Here is a 22,679-nt window from a genome sequence, read left to right as displayed (position 1 = left end):
GATGCAGCCAAATAAATAAATACTAAAAAAAATCACTGATGAGTCAAATTATTACAAATTTAATTTCCAATGAATGATGATGACTGAAACAGTGGTTAGAGGTAAACTTTTTAGCCCGAAAGTAATCTATGACTTAGAAATTAAGGCAGAAAACCAAGACGCTAGCGGTCAACTTTCAGATCAGAAAACCAACAAAATAGGATATGAGAGAGGGAAGAAGCAAATAGATGAGGGCAGGGGGAGGTGCTTATGGGGATGCAGAAGACAGGAAGAATGTGGAGTTCGTGCACAAAATCACTTTAAAGAAATAGTCCTTGGAGAGGTGGATACACGAAGATCATGCTAGTTGTGGAAGGAAGACAACATATACCCCTGGAGGGTATATTCAGGAGTTAACATTGGATGAAAAACCAGAGTCAAGTGTGGAGCCTTTCCCATCCTATACATAGACAGAAGGCAGTATGGATAACATTAGCAAGTGAGGGCACATATGAAGATTCAATAAACACAGGAAACAGCTCCGCAAGAGGAGATGAAGAAAATGAGCAGCATCCTCTCCTCAGAAAAACAGTGCTTAAATCCACACATGTGGGAACTCAAGTCCAGAGGCAAGAATAGGAATCAGACAGCCGCCCACACCTCTGTTGTATCACCTGCAGCCACAGGGTGGCAGGCAACACCCTCCGTTCCATCAGGTACCACACAGACTGGATGTCTCAACCCAAATATAGCTAGGTCTGGAGAAGCACTTATCCCGTGGGGTAACATCAGGAGGTGACACACATGTATCTGGGTGTGCATTTGAATGAGGGATAAAATTCTCATGCCCAGAGCTCCTCTGTCCCTCACTGGTATTGCAATCTGTGGCCTCTTGTCTTTTGGGGCGAGAGAAGGGGGAAGGGAGAAGGTAATCCACATTCTAGCAATTACATGGAGAAAGAGACACTTTGGAACTTTTGCCTTGATTTCTTTTATGCATTTACTTATTTTTGGCTGCGCTGTGTCTTCCTTGTGGTGCTTGGCTTCTCCTTGTGGTGGCTTCTCTTGTTATGCAGTATTAGCTCTAGGCAAGAGGGCTCAGTAGTTGTGGCTCATGAGCTTTGCTGCTCCAAGGAATGTGGAATCTTCCCAGATTGGGGATAGAACCAGTGTCCCCTGCATTGGCAGGCAGATTCTTAACTACCTCTTTTGCCTTGATTTCGGAGGGTCTTTTCTCTTTCCCTTCTCTGTTATATTTACTTTCCTACTATCCAGTTTTGCTGCTCCAAACTTGGTTCAAGTCACTTCCCAGGGCTTTCTCAGGGTGAATGTTGAAAGCTTAGACTTACCTCTTTAACCTCTAGAAAGATGCATCCAAAATTCCGACCCAAAAGAATAAAAAACCAAGATTTGCTTGAAAAGGTTCAGCCTTGGCCTTCTGAGGGGAAAATTTAAGTAACAACTGTCCAGTCTCTGCCCTCTGTTCAACAGCAACTCATGAGCCTCCTTCAGGAGCAAAAGGCAAATTCTTACCAGGCCTACCTTCCTCCATGAAATATAGCACAGCACAGATACACAGAGAACAATAACCCAATATAATTTAATACAAATTCAGGAAGAGATGTCCACCATGAAATGTTTAAGCAATTAAGTTACTGTTGGTGGGCGGAGGTGGGTAGGAGACTCTACGGATCAACTTGGAAGTAGGTCTTGAGAAACTCCACTGGTAGAAGTCAGGGGTGGGCATCAGGCTTGGAAGAGACACATAAGCCAAAACTGAATCTGTGCAAACACACACAATTAAGATCACACCAGGGACTTTCCTGGTGGTCCAGTGGTTAAGAATCAGCTTTGCAATGCAGGGGACATGGGTTCAATCTCAGGTCAGGGAACTAAGATCCCACAGGCCGTGGAGCAACTAAGCCCGGAGCCCGTGTGCCACTACTGGAGAGTCTGTGCACTTCAGTGAAAGATCCCTCATGACGCAATGAAGATCGTGCATGCCACAGCTAGGATCCGACACAGTCAAATAAATAAATAGTAAAAAAAAAAAAAAAAAACTATTACACCAGGTTGAGTGAAGTGGTTTAGGAATGACAGAAAGCAGGGGAAAAAAACTGAAAATGTGAAGAAGCTTTTCTGTAAACTGTATGGAGAATAAAATGCCAGCCACATCTCCAGGAAGTGTTCATAACAGCATTCTTCAATGAACAGGATAAAGGTTGGAGCAGTAAAGGAACAGATGAAGGCCAGGCACTTCTCCTGGGTCGTTACTGTAAACCTGGCAGTCAGCAACCTCTGGATGCTACCGTTTCTCCCACGATGAATTAAAGCCACAGAGAGGTTCATTGATAGGTTCAAGGTCAGACAGGTAATAAAGACTGGATTTGGGATTTAAATGAGGCCATTGGCCTCCCAGGCCTGTGCCTAATGCTCAATAAGTGAAAATCAACATCATTTGGTGATAAGTGCAAAGAAAGTATTTCTCCACATCTCTCAAGTTATTCTTTTTGGTTGATGGTTGCTCTGTGAGCTAGACATGACAGAAGAAAAATAAGAAAGTGAAAACTCAAGAAACTAAATGTACTTTTAAAGTGGTGAATGGTCAAAGAAGAAACCATGTAACATAATATGAGGATGAAAATGCCATTTGACAAAACAAGAAAAATGAGTCCAAAGACTAGCTTAGAAGGAAGCTTGCCTTCAAATGTATCCAAGACAGAAGAACAGGGCTGGAAAAGAACCTCCTAATCTCTATTGAGGTGTGAAAAAAAAGAAGGAAATTAGACCAAAAAAAAAAAAAAAAAGATCACAGACCAATTTCTAAACACTGCTGGGTCCAAGGCAAATGAGTCCTGGGGACTTCCCTGGTGGTCCACTGGCTAAGACTCTGCACTCCCAATGGAGGGGACCAGGGTTCCATCCCTGGTTATATATCCCACATGCCACAACTAAGACCCAGCGTAGTCAAATAAATTTTTTTTTTTAAAGTCCTGCCCTGACCAACAAACCAGGGAAGAAACTGTGCACCCCAGGGAAGAAGTCTGAGCCCCTTCTATGTCTGAGCACTCCTTTTGACATCTGAGAAAGTCCTTGAATCCTTCTCAGAATAATGTTATAAAATGCATGACATGAAATTCGTAGGATTTCAAGCAACTACATAGAAATGCATCTATCACAATTTTTGGGGGGGATATATTAAAAGACTTATAACTTTAGCAGTGTTTCTTTTTAATGGCTGCACATTTCTTGACACTCCTTCCATTAAGAGATAGGGTCCACAACCTGTCTCTTTGATCCTGGGTGGATTTGTTGTTTGAAACTAACAGAGTACAGCAGTGATTCTATGTAACTTACAAGGCTTTCATAAAAGACCATGCAGCTTCCACCCTGATCAATCACTGCAACACTCACCTTTGAAACCCTATGCCATGTAATAAGTCTGACTACCCTGAGACTGCCAGGCTCTGGGGATGCCAAGGCCATAGGGAAAAGTCACACATAGGCACTCCAGTGGGACAGTCCCAGCTGAGCCCAGGCTTCCAAACACTCCAGCCCAGGCACCAGATATGAGGGAATGAATATCCAGATTGTTCCAGCTGCTAGCTGTTGAGTCTTCCTTGCTGAGAGGGCCACAAAAATTGTGGAACTGAGAAAAGTTGGCCACGCTTGTGTCTTGTCTTAATTCTTTATCCCTACAAAACCCATGAGCAAAATATTTTGCTTGTGGCACAAATTTGGGTGAAATTTCTTATGCAACATAGTCCCTGGACCAGCCACTTTAACATTTTAACACATGAGCAACAACACTGAGTGAAAAAGCTGACTTAAAACTCAACATTCAAAAAGCTAAGATCATGGCATCTGGTCCCATTACTTCACGGCAAATAGAAGGGGGAAAAGTGGAAACAGTGACAGATTTTCTTGGGCTCCAAAATCACTGCAGATGGTAACTGCAGCCATGAAATTAAGAGATGCTTGTTCCTTGAAAGGAAAGCTATGACAAACCTAGATAATGTATTAAAAAGCAGGGACATCACTTTGCCAACATCCATATAATCAAAGCTATGGTTTTTCCAGTAGTCATGTATGGATGTGAGAATTAGACCATAAAGAAGGCTGAGCACGAAAGAACTGATGCTTTTGAACTGTGGTGTTGGAGAAGACTCTTGAGAGTCCCTTGGACTGCAAGGAGATCCAACCAGTCAATCCTAAAGGAAATCAGTCCTGAATATTCATTGTAAGGACTGATGCTGAAGCTGAATGACTGAGCAACTAAACTGAACTGATGCTGAATCTAAAGCTCCAATGCTCTGGCCACCTGATGTGAAGAGCCAACTCATTGGAAAAGACCCTGATGCTGGGCAAGATTGAAGGCAAAAGGAGAAGGGAGCGATAGAGGGTGGTGGTTGGATGGCATCACCAACTCAATGGACATGAATTTGAGCAAACTCAGGGAGATAGTGGAGGGCAGGAAGACTGGCATGTTGCAGTCCATGGGGTCACAAAGAGTTGGACACAACTTAGCAACTGAACAACACTGAGTGGCAGGCTGTCATAGGGAACCATCATTGGGAAGCAGGGACAACCATCAAGCCTATGTGCAGATGTTGTACCATGACATGAAAACTGCTATTGATTCCACTGCTAACAAAGCCCCATACCCAGATGGCCTACATTCAGGATGGAAAGGACACTCCATTTCAGTTGTTGTTCAGTCGCTCAGTTGTGTCTGACTCTTTGCAACCCTATGGACTGCAGCATGCCAGGCTTCCCACCATCACCATCTCCTGGAGTTTGCTGAAACTCATGTCCATTTTCTCGATGATGCCATCCAACCATTTTATCCTCTGTCATCCCCTTCTCCGGTTGCCTTCAATCTTTCCCAGCATCAGGGTCTTTTCAAATGAGTTAGGTCTTCACATCAGGTGGCCAAAGTATTCAAGCTTCAGCTTCAGCATCAGTCTTTGCAATGAATACTCAAGATTGATTTCCTTTAGGATTGACTGGTTTGATCTCCTTACAGTCCAAGGGACTCTCAAGAGTCTTCTCCAACACCACAGTTCAAAAGCATCAATTCTTCTGCACTCAATCTTCTTTATGGTCCAACTCTCAGGTCCATACATGACTGCTCGAAAAACCATAGCTTTGGCTAGATGGACCTTTGTTAGCTAAGTAAAGTCTCTGCTTCTTAATACTCTGTCTAGGTTCGTCATAGATGAACATTAAGATGGGGTTTTCTCATGGTCCTCTAAAACTTGGTTCATGGAACTTGGGATAAGTAGGAATCCAGAGTTGGCTCATGGAACTGGGAATAAGGACTCCTGAGTTAGAGGGAGCCAAAGGCATCGAAAGGCTGGTCATAAAGGAGCTGAGGTCACTAACTCAAGTTTGGACAAGAGAAGAGAGAAAAAGAACAATAACTCAGCAAGGAGGTCAGAAGGCTGTCCAATTACGATTTCCAGAGATCCAGGAAAGGGACACCCATTTGAGTAATGGATTCAGTATGTGGAGAAATACCAGGGAGAGACAGTGGTTTAGTGCTAGATATTTCTACAACTCTCACATAACTAACAAAAACTCCATTTAATTTTAGGTACAGTGTCAGGAACCGAGGGATGCTGAGAATTAAGGACAAGGCCTGTAAAGAGGGTAAGGGCTACTTTATAAAGCCCCCCCCCAGAGGGATGGTATGGGGAGGGAGGAGGGAGGAGGGTTCGGGATGGGGAACACATGTATACCTGTGGCGGATTCATTTTGATATTTGGCAAAACTAATACAATTATGTAAAGTTTAAAAATAAAATAAAATTAGAGAAAAAAAAATAATAAAATAAAAAAAAAATTAAAAAAAAAAAAAAATATAAAGCCCCCAAATCTTTATACTTTATGAAGATAGGGACTTAAAACTCACATGAGGTCGCTCATCCAAGTGTATGAAATAAATCCCATGAAAATAAGGGATCTATCAAGTAATGTCTTAAAAGAGCTTTATTACCATTATTAAAAGAATCAAAACCAGGGATGCATTTTTTATTGCAGTATAGTTGATTTATAATGTTGTGTTGATTTCTGTTCTACAGCAAAGTGATTATGTTGTGTATATATATATACACACACACATACACACCAGCTTTCCTGGTGGCTCTGACAGTAAAAGAATCCTGCCTGCAATTTAGGAGACCTGAGTTCGATCCCTGGGTTAGGAAGATCCCCTGGAGAAGGGAATGGCTACCCACTCCAGTATTCTTGCCTAGAGAACACCATGGACTGAGGAGCCTGGCAGGCTACAGTGCAGGGGGTCACAAAGAGTCAGAAACGACTGAGCAACTAACACTAACACTGCAGAAAAACAAAAGGGTGCTTTACCCAAATGGGCTGCAAACTTCCTGTTTTTACTTTTAATACCAAGCCGCTGCAAGTTGGAAGCTAGGAGACCACGTGGACCTGTCCAAAGGGTTTGGGCACCCACCAAGTAAGTTTAGTTTGAAGCACGAGGGACCTAAACATATATATATATATATATATATATATATATATATATATACATATACACACATTCTTTATATTCTTCTCTACTATGGTTTATCTCAGGATATTGAATACAGTTCCCTGTGCTATACAGTAGGACCTTGTTTTTTACAGGATTACATTTTTTAAACAACAAAAAAAATCCTCAAATGTCCTTATCTGACTGTACCTTTCACAAAAGCCATTCTCTATACATCTGCCAAAAAAATAAAATTTTAAAGAAATTGGGTATCATTACTAATAATAAGATACCAAAATCAGAAATGTATTATCCTTTAAAAGAAAAAACATTCAAAGTAACTTGCTGTGACTTTCACAGCAACTTCTCAAAGTAAGCAAGGTTTTATGAAACCTAAGAACTTGTTAGGACAACCAAAACTAAAAATTTGTCTTATCAACAACAACATCATTCCAAATGATTATTAATTATTAGAAGATATCCCACTAAATAATATAACTAGCAAGAATAGGATTGTTTAAAGGTTGAGGAGCTACATACACAGAGTACTAACACACTCTTAATTAGGCATTTATTTTATTTAATAAACCTGAACCCGTCGGCTAACCCTCCCACTCCCCCACCCCACCCAAACCCCTGCCACCACCATCACCCCCTCCCAGGGCGTTCTGCCAGAGAAGACACCTGCGGAAAAACAAAAGCGTACTTTACTCAAGTGAGCTGAAAAACCTCCCGATTTTACTTTTAATCCCGAGTCCCGGCGAGTTGGAAGCGAGGAAACCACGTGGATCTGTCCAAAGGGCTTGGGCGCCCACCAAGTACAGTTTGAAACGGGAAGGGCTTGGAGATAGCTCGGAATTTACCACTACGTGGTAAATAGTGTTCCCAGCCAGAGTCCCCAGTTCCCCCGCGAGAGCCGACTTCCCAGAAGGACCCTGAGGACGCTCCCCCTGCCCGCCAAGCCTCCTTCCTCCCACGTTCCGTAGCCTCTAGCCAGGATTACCCACCGCTTCCAACTCACATTTAGCGCAGTCAGCCAGGATTGGCCCTGCTCTCGTCTGGCACCTTGTGAGGGAGGGCTTCAGGGAACGGTAGCCAATGGGAAACACGATCAACTGTTATTGCTCGGACACGGTTTCCAGGCAACACAAAGGCTGCAAGAAAGCAGATACCTTCAAGTATAGACATCGCTCTTAGTCAACCCAAGTGCAAGGGAGGGGAGGTTTCGCTGACACTGTTCGACTCCTTGCCACTCCATGGACGGCAGGCAGCCTTGCAGTACTCCTTTCCCAATTGTGAATCAGCCTGTTGTTCCATGCCCAGTTCTAACGGTTGCTTCTTGACCAGCTTACAGGTTTCTCAGGAGACAGATAAGGTGGTCTGGTATACCCATCTCTTTAAGAATTTTCCAGTTTGTTGTAATCCACACAGTCAAAGGCTTTAGCATAGTCAATGAAGCAGAAGTAGATGTTTTTCTGGAATTCCCTTGCTTTCTCTACGATCCAATGAATGTTGGCAATTTGGTCTCTGGGTCCTCTGCCTTTTTTAAACCCAGCTTGTACATCTGGAAGTTCTCAGTTCATGTACTGCTGAAGCCTAGCTTGGAGGACTTTGAGCATTACCTTGCTAGCATGTGAAATGAGCACACTTCTACCGTAGTTCGAACATTCTTTGGCATTGCCCTACTTTGGGACTGGAATGAAAACTGACCTTTTCCAGTCCTGTGGCCACTGCTGTTTTCCAAATTTGCTGACATGTTGAGTACAGAACTTTAACGGCAACAGCTTTTAGGATTTTAAATAGTTCAGCTGGAATTCCATCTAGCTTTGTTCATAGTAATACTTCCTAAGGCACACTTGACTTCACACTCCAGGATGTCTGGCTTAGGTGAGTGACCACACCATCATGGTGACCTGGGTCATTAAGACCATTTTTGTATAGTTCTTCTGTGTATCCCTGACACCTCTTCTTAATGTTTTCTGTTTCTGTTAGGTCCATACTGTTTCTGTCCTTTATTGTGCCCATCCTTGCATGAAATGTTCTCTTGGTATCTCCAATTTTCTTAAACAGACCTCTAGTCTTTCTCATTCTATTGTTTCCCTCTATTTCTTCGCATTGTTCACATAAGAAGGCTTTCTTATCTTTCCTCACTATTCTCTGGAACTCTACATTCAGTTGGATATGTCTTTCCCTTTCTCCTTTGCCTTTCACTTCTCTTCTTTTCTCAGCTATTTGAAAGGCCTCCTTAGACAGCCACTCTGCCTTCTTGCATTTCTTTTTTCTTTGGGACGGTATGTGCCTATAAACGTTAACAAAATCTGTGGATCTCTGCACCAGAATTCTTGTGCTGGGCACCCAAGTCTGATTTGACAGTCAACCCTTCACGCTGTTGGTTGCTCCTTCTCTGAAATTTACATTTGACGCTGGAGACCCTCCAGCATTTTCCAAGTGCTAAGACCCTGTTAACAATGAGACTCGATTTTGCATACAGCCGGTCTCATCAATGGGCTAATAAATCAGAAGTAATAAAATGAAGGAAAGGACAGTGGAGATATTAATGCAAGAGATCAAACAGATGCTTTCAGTGAAGGGCCCCTTTGCAAAACCGAACCCAGGGGCAGGTTGCACATTTTCAACCAGCAATTACTACAGAGTGGGCTGGCAGCAGACACTGCATTTAATTCAAGTGACAGCCATTTCAATGTTCCACAGTTCACCTCAGGTCTGAGCACAACGCTGCATTTTAGGCAACAACAACCGACAGGTTTCATTTCAGTAAACTCCTCTTTGTGTGGGTATTTAAAATTTTTCATTTCAAAGTGGACGTTGGCCTTCCTGCATTTTTTTTTTTGGCCTCCCCAGAGACCCATCGGGCCCCTTGATTTAATCCCTACCCACTGAGTCTAGAACCCCATTCTTCCACTAGGAGACTGTTCCCCAAATAATATTATTATAGTATAGTATTATGCAGAAAATAGGGGTAAAAACCTTGCCGTTCTTCAGTACAGAACCCCACACCAGAAGATGGGGAAAACAGGATTTTAACTAGAATATGCTTTTGTTCTATTTTAATCCATACATTTTTATCTCCTTTACAATTGTTGTGTAGAGTTTCAAAATCAATCAATAAACTTCCTTAGGTTTATCCTTATATACATCTTCCCTGGTGGCTCAGATGGTAAAGAATCCTCCTGCAATGCAGGAGACCCTGGTTCGATCTCTGGGTCAGGAAGATACCCTGGAAAAGGAAATGGCAACCCACTCCAGTATTCTTGCCTAGAGAATCCCATGGACAGAGGAGCCTGGCGGGCTACAGTCTACAGGGTCGAAAAGAGTCAAGACACCACCAAGTGACTAACACTTTCCCTTTGACTTCACAGTGCCCCTTCCACATATGTAAGATGAAATGCAGGCCACATCCCTCCTAGTGACAAGGACTGTGAGACCCACATTCCAGTTTATCCACCTCAGTGCCTTCCAAGGTGCTAAAACCAAACTGCTCACCCCAGAAAACAGATGCCTCAAGAAGTAACAGTGGCCCAGCAATTCCTCTTTTAGGTATATACTCAGGAGAAATAAAAACATATCCACAATTCATGTGCAAGATTTTGTGGGCATATGTTTTGTCTGGTCTGCAGCAGGGCCCAAGGGGAGGCCTGGTGGGAGGTACCAATGGACAGTAAATGACTGGGTAGGGCAGGGCCTCTCAACAACAAATGAAGGCAGGGCCTCTCAACAACAAATGAGCCAATTGGAAGCCTGGAGGCTAGACCTCTGCTGTGAGTGACCCGCGCTAGCGGTAAAGAATCCACCTGCCAATGCAGGAGAGGGGGGTTTGATTCTTGAGGGTTTGATCCTTGAGTTGGGAAGATTCCCCTGGAGAAGGAAATGGCAACCTACTCCAGTATTCTTGCATGAAGAATCCCATGGTCAGTAGAGCCTGGTGATCTACAGTCCGTAGCATCACAAAGAATCGGACATGACTGAAGTGACTGAGCACAGGTAGAGGTGTAACTATTTTTTTCCCACATGGATAAACAATTGTCCAAACACCATTTACTAGAGTCACCTTTTCCCTTTCCCATGTTTGTTAATGTTCCAATACCACTGTGAAGTTCTGCAGACAATCTGACTTCTGGTAGGGCAAGTCCTTCCATTATATAATTATCTTCCAAAATTTTTCTGGCTCTGCAAGCCCATTTTGTCTTCCAAATGAGTATCGGAATGAGCTAGTCAAATTCCACTGAAGTAATGATGCTGGGATTCTGATTGAAATGGCCTAGAATTTATAGATTATTTTAGAAAGAACAGACACTTTTAACATTAAATTCACCTATCAGGAACTATGGTATTTGTTTCCTTTCATTCAGACCTTTTATGTCTTTCAGTAAAATCTTAAACTTTTATTCAAATAGATCTTCCATAATTTTTTTTTAAGACCTATTCTGAGGCTGTATTTTAAGACCTAATCTCAGACCTATTCTAAGTTTTTACTTAGCTTTATAATGACTTATACTGTGATTATTTATTACATTTTCTAAGTAATTGTTACTTGTGTGTACATTTTTTAGTGTTGGTCTTATTTTTGTTTTTTTTAATGAAGCATATTTGATTTTCCCATGGACAGAGGAGCCTGATGGGCTACAGTCCATGGGGTTGCAAAAGAGTCGGACAAGACTGAGCAACTGAGCCTGCACACATAGTTGATTTACAATGTCATATTTCAAGTGTACAGCACAGTGACTCAGTTATAAATATATATTTGCATTATATGTATTCTTTCTCAGATTCTTTTCCCTTATAGGTGATTACAAAAGAGTATATTCTCTGTTATACAGTAGGTCCTTCTTGGCTATCTATTTTATAAATAATAGTGTGTATATGCTAATACAACAGACTGGTTCCAAATCAGGAAAGGAGTACATCATGGCTGTATATTGTCACCCTGCTTATTTAACTTATATGCAGAGTACATCATGTGAAATGTCAGGCTGGATGAAGCACAAGCTGGAATCAAGACTGCTGGAAGAAAGATCAATAACCTCAGATATGCAGATGACACCACACAGCAGAAAGCAAAGAAGAACTAAGCAGCCCCTTGATGAAAGTGAAAGAGAGTGAAAAAGTAGGCTTAAAACTCAACATTCAGAAAACTAAGATCATGGCATCTGGTTCTATCACTTCATGGCAAATAGATGGGGAAACAATGGGAACAGTGACAGACTTTATTTTGGGGGGCTCCAAAATCACTGCAGATGGTGACTGCAGCCATGAAATTAAAAGACACTTGCTCCTTGGAAGAAAAGCTATAACCAATCTAGATGGCATATTAAAAAGCAGAGACATTACTTTACCAATAAAGGTCTGTCTAGTTAAAGCTATGGTTTTTCCAGTAGTCATGTATGGACGTGAGACTTGGACTATAAAGAAAGATGAGCCCCGAAGAATTGATGCTTTTGAACTGTGGTGTTGGAGAAGGCTCTTGAGAGTCCCTTGGACTGCAAGGAGATCCAACCAGCCCATCCTAAAGGAAATCAATCCTGAATATTCATTGGAAGGACAGATGCTGAAGCTGAAACTCCAATACTTTGGCCACCTGATGAGAACTGACTCATTGGAAAAGACCCTGATGCTGGGCAAGATTGAAGGCAGGAGAAGGGGATGACAGAGAATGAGATGGTTGGATGGCATTACTGATGCAATGAACATGAGTTTGAGTAGGCTGTCTCTGGGAGTTGGTGATAGACAAGGAAGCCTGGCATGCTGAAGTCCATGGGGTCACAAAGAGTTGGACATGACTAACCAACTGAACTGAAATGTTAATAATCTTACTTAATAGTATACAACATTTATAGAATAGGTAGTTTAATTTTATGTACATAAATTATATATACTGTTTTATACCTAGTTTGATTAGTTAACATTATCTCTTGGGAATTTTCCCATCTTGATACACAAAAATATTACAGATATTTCTGGTTTTGTTTTAAGCCTCATACTGTTTCATAGTAAAAATGAGCCATTATCTATCCACTCCTGTACTGGTGGATATTTAAATTATTTTCAATGCTTTGTTTTCATTGCAACGCTGTACTGAGCATTTAAAAAATGTTTACCTTTGTTCATTTATGTGATGTGTGACTAAGTTCTAGGTTGGAAATACTCACCAAAGAGCCTGTGAGTTTCAACTTTTAATGGGCACTGAGACTGTCTGTAAACATCCTATCCCAGAAGCCACCGATGAAGGTGTCTATTTCTACCACAGCTGCCAACACATGACACTCAGGACTGTTTGTGGCCCCTTGGACCATTTGTCTGCAATGCAAAAAACAGACTATGTTTTCCTCCCCTTCTTGTTGGCTGTTCTTTTCTTCTAGAACTTCTGTGAGATGAGAATACAGTAGATCTTCGGATTCCTCCGTGACCTTCAGCTGTTGTTTCATACTTGCCATTTCCACTGTATCCAGCAAATTCCTCAGATCTATCTTCTTGTTCAACAAGTTCAACTTAAACTGTTCACTGTTCCATCCAGCCCACTTACTATACTGTTTTTATTTCAGTGATATCATTTTTTATTTCCAAGTTATTTTGCTGACTGCTTTTAAAGAAGTAATAACCTCTCACATCTCTGTGTAATTAGGCTCATTCTAATAGTCTGCCCTATTTGCTTTACTACCTCTACCCCTTGGTTCTATAAGTAACCAATTTAAAAAAATTTTTATAGAACCTTTATTTATTTTTTGGCTGTGCTGGGTCTTTGATGCTGCATGCAGGCTGTCTCTAGTTGCAGCAACCAGGACCTACCCCCTGGTTGTGGGGTACGGGCTTCTCATTGTGGTAGCTTCTCTTGTTGCAGAGCACAGGCTCTAGCGTGAGGGCTCTATAGCTGTGGCACAGTCTTAGTTGTCCCACAGCCTGTGGAATCTTCCCAGACCAGGAAGTGAACCCATGTCCCCTGCATTGGCAGGTGGATTCTTAACCACTGGTCCATCAGGGAAGTCCAGTATTCAAGCTTTTACTACAAGGTACCCTGGATGTTGCAAAAATAGTACAGAGAGTTTCTGTGTGTTGGCATCTTTCCCTAAATGTTAGCATCAGAAATAACCATAGTACAATTATCAAAAACAAAAAATGAACATTATACAACACGAAGTGGTTTTCTCCTAAAGATACTGCATGCCACAACTAAAGATCCCACATGCTACAAGGAAGACTGAAGATCCTGAGTACCACAACTGAGACCCAGTGCAGTCAAGTAAAACAAAAAAAAAGAATAGATCTTAAAATATTGTATATTCATACAATGAAATATTGTTTTGCCATAAAAAGGAATGAAGGAGTAATATATGTTGCAATATAAATGAACCTTGAAAACATTATTCTAATAAAATGAAAGAAGCCAAGACATAAAAGGGCACATATTGTCTGATTCCTTTTATATGAAATGCCCAAAACAGGCAAATCTATAGAAACAGAAAGTAGATTAGTGGTTGCCAGATGCGGGGGGAAGGGGAGCATGAAGAATGACTGCTTAATAGTAACCGGGTTTCTTTTTGGCCTGATGAAAATATTCTGGAATCAGATAGTGGTGATGGTTATACAACCCTGTGAATGTATTAAAAATTATTGAATAATATACTTTGAAATGGTTAAAATGGTGACTTTTTTCTTGTTTGAATTTTACCTTAATTTAAAAAAAGTTTTACATAGAGTGAGTCTTTGGAAAAAAATTTAAACAAGTATTTATTTTTTGAAGATATAAAGATGACAAAATATCCTGGAATAGGATTTGCTTGTAAACTACTTCAGGGTGGAAGAGAGGAAACAAAATTCATCAGGACTTGATTACTGAAGCTAGATGATGGGGACATGAGTATTTGTTACTGTTCTACTTCTGTATTTGTTTGAAATTTTCTAAGCCCAGTCTTTTAAAAGTTTTAAAATACCCATCAATTCTATTCCTAAGTATATACCCAGGAGGAATTAAAGTTTATGTCCACACAATGATATGTACCCAAATGCTCACAGCAGCTTTATTCATAACAGTCAAAACCTGGAAAACCTAGAAATAGTCCAAATGTAAATGTCCATCAACAGGTGAATAGACAAACCATGGTTCATTCATATAATGGAATACTACTCGGTAATAATATAGATGAACTTCTAAATACATGCAACAACAGGGATGCAAACACTGAGTGAATCAAGTCCTATATGAAAGATTACATATTGTGTACTTCCAATTATATGATATTCTAGAACTTGCAAAATCAATCTATAGTTTTAGAAGTCAGGATAGTGATTCCCTTTGTGGGGCAGTGAGTGGAAAGGAACACACAGAGATCTTCTGGGAGGGCTGGAGGTGTTCTTTCAATATTTCTCCATCTATCTAAGTGCTGTTGATGTGTCCTCTTTTATATATGAGAGCATGCTCAGTCACTCAGTCGTGTCCAACTTTAGCGAGTCATAGCCCGCCAGGCTCCTCTGTCCATAGGATTGTCTAGGCAAGAATACTAGAGTGGGTTGCCATTGCCTACTCCAGGGGATCTTCCCAACCCAGGGAACGAACCCGAGTCTTCCGTGTCTCCTGCACTGGCAGGCAGATTCTTTACCACTGAGCCACCTGGGAAGCCCCTTCTTTTCAGTATAAATACTAACAAATGCCATACATCATTAAGCCTGCTCCATGCTGTGCACCTCAGCACTTACGCCCTGGCATTGGCCCTGCCCATGGAAGACACCTGCGTGTGCAGAGCCCAATCCTGGAAGCCTCTCCCGTCAGTGCACCTTCTGATGCATCTGCAGGTGGACTCTCTGACTGAAGCCCTTCCCACATATAGCACACGGGTAGGGCTTCTCCCCTGTGTGCACCCTCTGGTGCCTCTTGAGGGCTGAGTGATGCCTGAAGTCCCTGCCACAAGCCGCACATCTGTAGGGCCGCTCACCCGTGTGGACTCTCCGGTGGATACCCAGGTCCTTGCTCCAGCTGAAGCACTTCCCACAGGCCTCGCACCGGAACGGCCTCTCTCCCGTGTGAACACGCTGGTGCAGGTAGAGGTTGGCTCTCTGGCTGAAGCCCCGGCCGCAGGTGTCGCACAGATAGGCCTTGTCTCCTGCATGGCCCTGCTGGTGTCGAGCCAGCGCAGAGCGCGAGGTGAACCGCCTGTCACATACCTCACAAGCGTGGGGCTTCCTTCCTGTGTGGACACTCTGGTGGATCTGCAGGGCTGCCCTGCGGCTGAAGTCCTTTCCACACTCGTGGCAGCTGAAGGGTTTCTCACCTGTGTGGATGCGCTGGTGGATGGAGAGGTTGGAGCTGCGGCTGAAGTCCTTTCCGCATACACTGCATCTATAGGGCTTCTCACCTGTGTGCACTCGCCGATGGATGGACAAATTGGAGCTCCGGCTGAAGTCCTTCCCACATTCCTCACACGTATGAGGTTTCTTTCCCATGTGCTCCTTCTTGTGCCTTCTCAGAGCAGATCCTGAGTGGAAGACTCCAGAATACTCCATACATCGGTAGGGCTCATCTCCTGGGAGCAGCACAGGAAGGTTAAGGTCTGCTGTCCTTTCACTGAAGGCTTTTCCACACATGGCATATGGAGAAGGCTTCTCTCCAATATGGGTTTGCTGGTGAATTAGGTTTCTGAGCTGGCTGAAGTCTTGGCCATGCTGGGGACAGTTATAGAGTTTTTCTCCTGGAGATACTGGCCAAGACAGGATCCCATCATTCTCATCCCTGACTCCTGGGACAAAGGAAATTAGATGATGAAAGTGAGCATGGGGGGGCTTCCCTGGTGGTCCAGTGGTTAAGAATTCACCCTGCAGTGTAGGGAACATGGGTTTGATCCCTGGTCTGGGAAGATCCCACGTGCTGCAGAGCAACTACGCCCTTGCACCACAACTACTGAGCCCATACTCTAGAGCTGGCAAGCTGCAACTACTGACCTGCATGCCTAGAGCCTGGGCTCTGCAACAAGAGAAGCAACTGCAGTGAGAAGCTTGTACACCACTACTGCAGAGTAGCCCTCACCTGCCACAACTAGAGAAAGCCGGTGTATAGCAACAAAGATCCCACACAGCCAATAAATAGATAACAAATAAAATATATATATTAAGGAAAAAAAAAAGAAAGTGAGCGGTGGTTTTGTCTAAGGCTGCACGGTGCTCCTGAACACTCTCAGACAGTAGTGGTCAGGCAGAGAAACTTCACTGAATAAAGAAGTGCTGCTGCTGATCTCTGTCTTTCTTACTTTACACCTTCCATTTCTGCTTCAAAGGTATGGGGAAGATCATTGAGAACCTTTTCCTTAGTAGTTGCTCTTCAGTCACTAAGTTGGGTCCAGCTCTTTGTGACCCCATGACTGGCAATATGCCAGGCTTCCCTGGCCTTCACCATCTCCCACAGTTTGCTCAAACTCATGTACATTGAGCCATCCAACCATTTCATCCTCTATCACCCCCTTCTCCTCTTGCCCTCAATCTTCTCCAGCCTCAGGGTCTTTTCTAATGAGTCAGCTCTTCACATCAGGTGGCCAAAGTATTGGAGCTTCAGCTTCACCATCAACCTTCCCATGAATATTCAGGGTTGATTTCCTTTAGAACTGATTGATCTCCTTGCTGTCCAAGGGACTTTCAAGAGTCTTCTCCAGCACAATTCGAAAGCATCAATTCTTCAGCACTCAGCCTTCTTAATGGTCCAACTCTCACATCTACATATGATTACTGGAAAAACCATAGCTTTGACTATAGGCACCTTTGTCAGCAAAGTGATATCTTTGCTTTTTAATACACTGTCTAGGTTTGTCAGAGCTTTTCCTTAGTTAAAGAAATTAAATGTTACTAGAAACACCAAGTCAAATTCCATGAGCTACAAAGGGGTTAATGCTGTCAAAGCATAGTTATCAAAAAGTTAAAAATAGAACTTTCATACAAATATGGAGTGAACATCTGTCAAAAGTATTTTTTGTTAATATATTTATTTATTTGCAACAGGCCTTAGTTATGGCATGTGAACTCCTAGTTGCGGCATGTGGGATCCAGTTCCCCAACCAGGGACTAGACCTGGCCCCCACCCCTGCACTGAGAGCACAAAGTCTTAGCCACTGGACCACCAGGGAAGTCTCTGTCAAAAGTTATAATGAGGAACCAACAAGATGGTAAGTTTGGTTCCAAAGGCATTTTGGAGTTTAGGCATTTAATGCTTAAAGTATATATATTTTTTAATAAATAAATATATATATATTTATGTATTTATTTATTTTTACCTCCACTTTATTTATTATTACCACTTTAATAAATAAATAAATTTATTTATTTATTTTTACCTCCAATCAAGTAAATATTTAATATTTTCAATTAAATTATTGGCATAAAAAGTCAAATAATACATGTTTTTAAAGTTGCTACCCACCCCTTCGTGGATTCATAGGATTATTAATGGCATTTTCTCCTGGCTGACTGGTACTCACCTGAATAAGAGCTTCTTGGTATTGTTTCTTCCATCCACACATCATCTTCTTGTTCAAAATGGAAAATCATTTCTGGTTCAGACAGCAGATGCCCTGCTTGAGAGAAAAGACATGTTGATTAGGGCAATGTGGTATGGACAAGGACCCTCCCACAAGTCAAATCTTATCTTCTGGTATTCGTAAAAGGTGAATACAACATTGGGAAAGGTGAATAAAACTGTTAGGCATCAAAACTACATTTTATATTTATGTATATTATATATATATATATATATATATATATACACATGTATACATATATATATATACACACACATATACATATATATATATATACACACACACACACACACACACAGGCATGCAAACTCAGTGGCTCAGACATGGCCAACTCTTTGTGACCTCATGGACTGTATCCCACTAGGCTCCTCTCTCCACTGAATTTTCCCAGGGAGAATATTAGAGCTGGGTGCCATGCCCTTCTCCGGGGTTCTTCCTGACCCAGGGATCGAACCTGAGTCTCTTGTGGCTCCTGCACTGGCTGGCAGATTCTTTATCACTGAGCCACCTGGAAATCCCATATGTATATATACATACACACACACACATATATAAATATATATACACAAAAACCAGAGAAGGCAATGGCACCCCACTCCAGTACTCTTGCCTGGAAAATCCCATGGATGGAGGAGCCTGGAAGGCTGCAGTCCATGGGGTCGCTGAGGGTCGGACACAACTGAGCGACATCACTTTCACTTTTCACTTTCATGCATTGGAGAAGGAAATGGCAACCCACTCCAGTGTTCTTGCCTGGAGAATCCCAGGGACAGGGGAGCCTGGTGGGCTGCCGTCTATGGGGTCACACAGAGTCGGACATGACTGAAGTGACTTAGCAGCAGCATACACAGAAACACACAAATAAACAAATAAATATATATTTTGCTTCTCAAAATAAAAAAATTGTTCTAGGAGTTCCAGGGAACTTCAGCGAAAAGGCCTATTTGCAATTTGTGTGTGTGCTAACTTGCTTCAGTTGTGTCCAACTCTTTGCAACCCTATGGAACCATAGCCCGTCAAGCTCCTCTGTCCATGGGATTATGCCCTCCTCCAGGAGATCTTCCCGACCCAGCAATCGAAACTGCATCTCTTACATCTCCTGCATTGGCAGGTAGGTTCTTTACCACTAGCGCCATGTGGGAAGCCCTATTTGCAATATACAACAGTAATAATTCTCAAGGGGTTGAACAGGCAGTAATGATTCTGTGCCCAAATTCAATATCCAGGTATCAAACCCAGGTCTCCTGCACTGCAGGCAGATTCTTTACCATCTCAGCCACCAGGGAAGTGCTGTCTTATCTCTTTAGTCTCCTTTAATTTGGATAGGAACTGGCATCTCTCACCTTCATCCCAGGTATCTTTATGCTTTCTCAAATCTGATACCCACCACCATAAGGGATCAGGAATATGTGGACCACTAAATGCAAATCCCCTCAGAATTTATTCCATACAACTGAACCAGCAGGAGATCAGGTGGGTTCTAGAAGATGTGATTCTCACCCAAGGAGATGAGATTCCCAAAGTTCTCCAACATCACTTCTCGGTACAGGTGCCTCTGAGAAGGGTCCAGATGCTGCCACTCCTCCTCGGTAAAGTCGACAGCCACATCCTTGAATGTCACTAGCTCCTAAAAGAACAAACATGGTTATCCTCAGGTTTACCTATTCTCACAGAGGAATGCAGCTGATGAGCACCAATGAATTCTGACATCTATATGTGGTCCTGGCAGTCTCCAGGGTCCTGAATCAGGCTCACTTAGGTACACAACTATGCATCTGTTTGTATTATGTAGAATAGGGGGCCCCAACCTCTAGGATCTAATGCCTGATTATCTGAGGTGGAGCTGATGTAGTAATTATAGAAATAAAGTACAATAAATGTAATGTTGCTTGAACCATCTTAAAATCATCCCCCACCCCTACACTGCACCGGTCCATGGAAAAACTGTCTTCCATGAAACAGGTCTCTGGTGCCAAAAAGATTGGGGACTGCTTATATAGAACACGGAAAAGATACAAGAGGCAGATTTAACAAAAAGAAAAAACAAAACTCTTCAGCCCTTAAAGTTTCTCTGGTAAAAGAGTCAATTTCAACCAGAGCACATGAAAGGCTATATAATTCCAGAGGTGCTATCCACACAACAAATCTCAGTTTTGAGATTTACTCAGGGAAGGGTCTGGAGAAAGAATCTAGGGTAGACTGGGGCCATGAGGGCAGGTACCCTGGAGAAAGCCAGGTACTAGCCTTGTGGGATGGTTAAAATGTGAACAGAGGAAAGTAGGGAGTTCCAGCTGGCAAGAAAAAGGAGTGGACAGTCGTGTGGGAAGGAGCAAGTCAGAGATCTAAAATAAGGACTCTGGTTAATGAGACATGTTATCTAGGAAACCTCCCTCTGATGATTATATACTAACAACGTTTATTTTGGACTCCGAATCCCCACTCACACATCCACAGTAGAAAGATATACAAACTCTTGGTACAGTCGCATGAAGGATTAATATTCAGTAGCAGTTCCCAAAGTGTGGTTCAGGGACCCATGAGGATCGCCGAGCTCTTGTCAGTGGTGTCTGTACAGTTAATATTATTTTCAATAATAATTCTAAGATATTATTAGGCTTATCCACTATCATTCTCTTACAGTTAAAGAGACGAAGTTTTCAGAGGCTACATGATGTGCAATCTTGCAACAAAGAAACTGAGGAAGCAGATACAAGATTACAGCTGTTTTCTATTAAGGCAGACATTAAAGATGTTAGCAAAAATACAAAACATTTCCATTCTTTCAATTTTTTTTGGTCTGGAAAATAAGGTTTTTAAAAAAAATGTGATATTAACTATAATGGATTAATTTTTGAATGGATTAATAAATACTTTAAAGTTTTGTTAGTTTGAACTTCTGATCTGATAATATTGATAACCCACATAACAAAAGCCACTTTCAAAACTGTAAAGGAGTCCTGATACCAAAAAGCTTTGGAAATTACTGCTCTACAAGAAACGAAAATAAACTATATATGCATGAAATAACACAGATCAATCTCACAACAAACATTGAGAAAAGACAGGCACAGAAGAGTACTGTATGTATCCAGCTTCTATTTTAAAAGTTCAAAATCATACTAATCTACAGTATGAAAAGTCAGAATAGTGGCTATCATTATGGGGAAACACGGGTTCTTTCCTAGGGAGGGGTTTGTTCAGAGCATAAAGAGAAGACACAGAATGGCTATGAGGGGAAATCAAGGATGGTGCAAGGATCAGACAACAGAAGAGTGTCACACCGCAGCAGCCTGGTCTCTGGTCCATTTTTGGCCTAAATGTTAAGCCTGCCAAATAAAGAATAAGGAAAAGAGGATTTGCAAAGGGCTATTAACTCATGAGGTGGGGATGATGGGAGCACACAGGGGCAAGCATAGTGTCAAGCCAGACTACACAGTCCTTCGCGCAAAGCTAAAGCACTAAAAAACAGGTGATTCTGGGTAAAAAACCCAGAAATCCTTCTTTGAACTGCCTTCTTCTTCTCTGAAATAGTTATCTCCTGTATTCCATACAGATTTTTTTTTTTTTTTTGAGAGGTGAGTTGTTTGTTGTTTCTGTTCACAAATTATTTCTCATTTAGGTTAAATACCCAGTGAACCAACATGAACCCTAAGTATACCAGCTGATGAGTTTTGACAAAAGAATACCCCTGTGTAACTCACATACCAATCATGACATAGATCATTTCCATCACTCCAGAAAGTTCCCTTGTGTTGTTTCCTCCTAGTTGATTCCCTGTCCTGACTCCTTGCTCTCAACAACCAATGATCTGCTGTCACTGTAGATTAATCTAGCCTGTTCTAGAATTTCGTATAAATGGAACTGATACCGACCAGGATTCTTGGCCTTTCCCAATCAACAGAAAATGACAAGAGGTTAGATAAGAAGTTCAAGCAAGGCCTTATTGGGTTTCCTGCAGCAGCAGAGAATAAAAGCAAGTAAAGCCTTCCCTTGCTCGCTCACTGCCTCCCTCCCCAGAGCTGGTTCCTTATACAGGATGAGAGTAGGGGTGTGTCCAGTGGTTGGGCAGGAGGAATGGCTTAGGTGTTCTGTCTACCCCTTTGTTGATGCTGTGTGCAAGGGGCATGTGTAAGACCTGCTTTTGCTCCCAACACCTTGGTTTTGCTCCGAGCTCTTCAGAGGTGGCAGTTGGGGTTTTTTGCCCTTTATGTATCTTTTGTCCAGAATTTGCCCCAACTGTGTATGCACAGTTATTGCAGTTATTTTAGTCTCTTATATTTTTTTTGGATTTTGTTGCTCAAGGAGACATTGTCCAGGTGTAAGCCCTGCATCACTGGAGCAAAGGGCCCCAGGTCCCACCCTGTCTGAGAAGTACACAGCACATATCTGCCTTATCTTTTACCTTATATTTTATCTGGCATATCTTTCATATCTGGCTTATCTTTCTCAGCCTAATGCTTTTGATATTTATTCAAGTTGTTACATGAATCAGCAGTTTGTTCTTTTTTTTTTTTTTTCAACTGAGTAGTTCTTAATTATATGGAGTAAGACATTTTGTTTATCTACTTATCAGTTGATGGTCATTTCTGGTTTGGGGCTATTATAAACAAAGTTGCTAATAGTCACATACAGTTTTTTTTTTAATATAATTTTATTTATTTTTTTATTTATTTATTTTTT

The 22,679-nt window shown here is 41.9% G+C and overlaps 1 protein-coding gene across 7 annotated transcripts in view; it reads right to left on the bottom strand.

The window, feature by feature from the left end:
* Positions 1-7,100: 7,100 nt before the first annotated feature.
* The window catches only part of LOC109572363 (zinc finger protein 383), a 43,429-nt gene continuing 27,850 nt past the window's right edge, over positions 7,101-22,679 (bottom strand). For 2 of the 7 annotated variants that reach the window (XM_019979111.2, XM_019979110.2), the window contains exons 4-6: positions 19,500-19,626; positions 17,940-18,035; positions 14,476-16,214 (exon numbers count right to left, since the gene is read on the bottom strand). In XM_019979111.2, the coding sequence (XP_019834670.2) occupies positions 15,247-16,214; positions 17,940-18,035; positions 19,500-19,626 (1,191 nt within the window). In that variant the 3' untranslated portion in view covers positions 14,476-15,246. Of the gene's footprint in view, positions 7,623-14,475; positions 16,215-17,939; positions 18,036-19,499; positions 19,627-22,679 lie in introns of those variants that run through there. The other 5 variants (XM_019979114.2, XM_019979113.2, XM_019979115.2 and 2 more) reach the window with 5 other exon arrangements.

This window comes from Bos indicus, chromosome 18 (genome assembly GCF_029378745.1).
Source record: "Bos indicus isolate NIAB-ARS_2022 breed Sahiwal x Tharparkar chromosome 18, NIAB-ARS_B.indTharparkar_mat_pri_1.0, whole genome shotgun sequence".
NCBI classification, from domain to species: domain Eukaryota; kingdom Metazoa; phylum Chordata; class Mammalia; order Artiodactyla; family Bovidae; genus Bos; species Bos indicus.
Note: the sequence above shows the minus strand (reverse complement) of the source record. Positions and strands in the feature narration are given on the sequence as shown.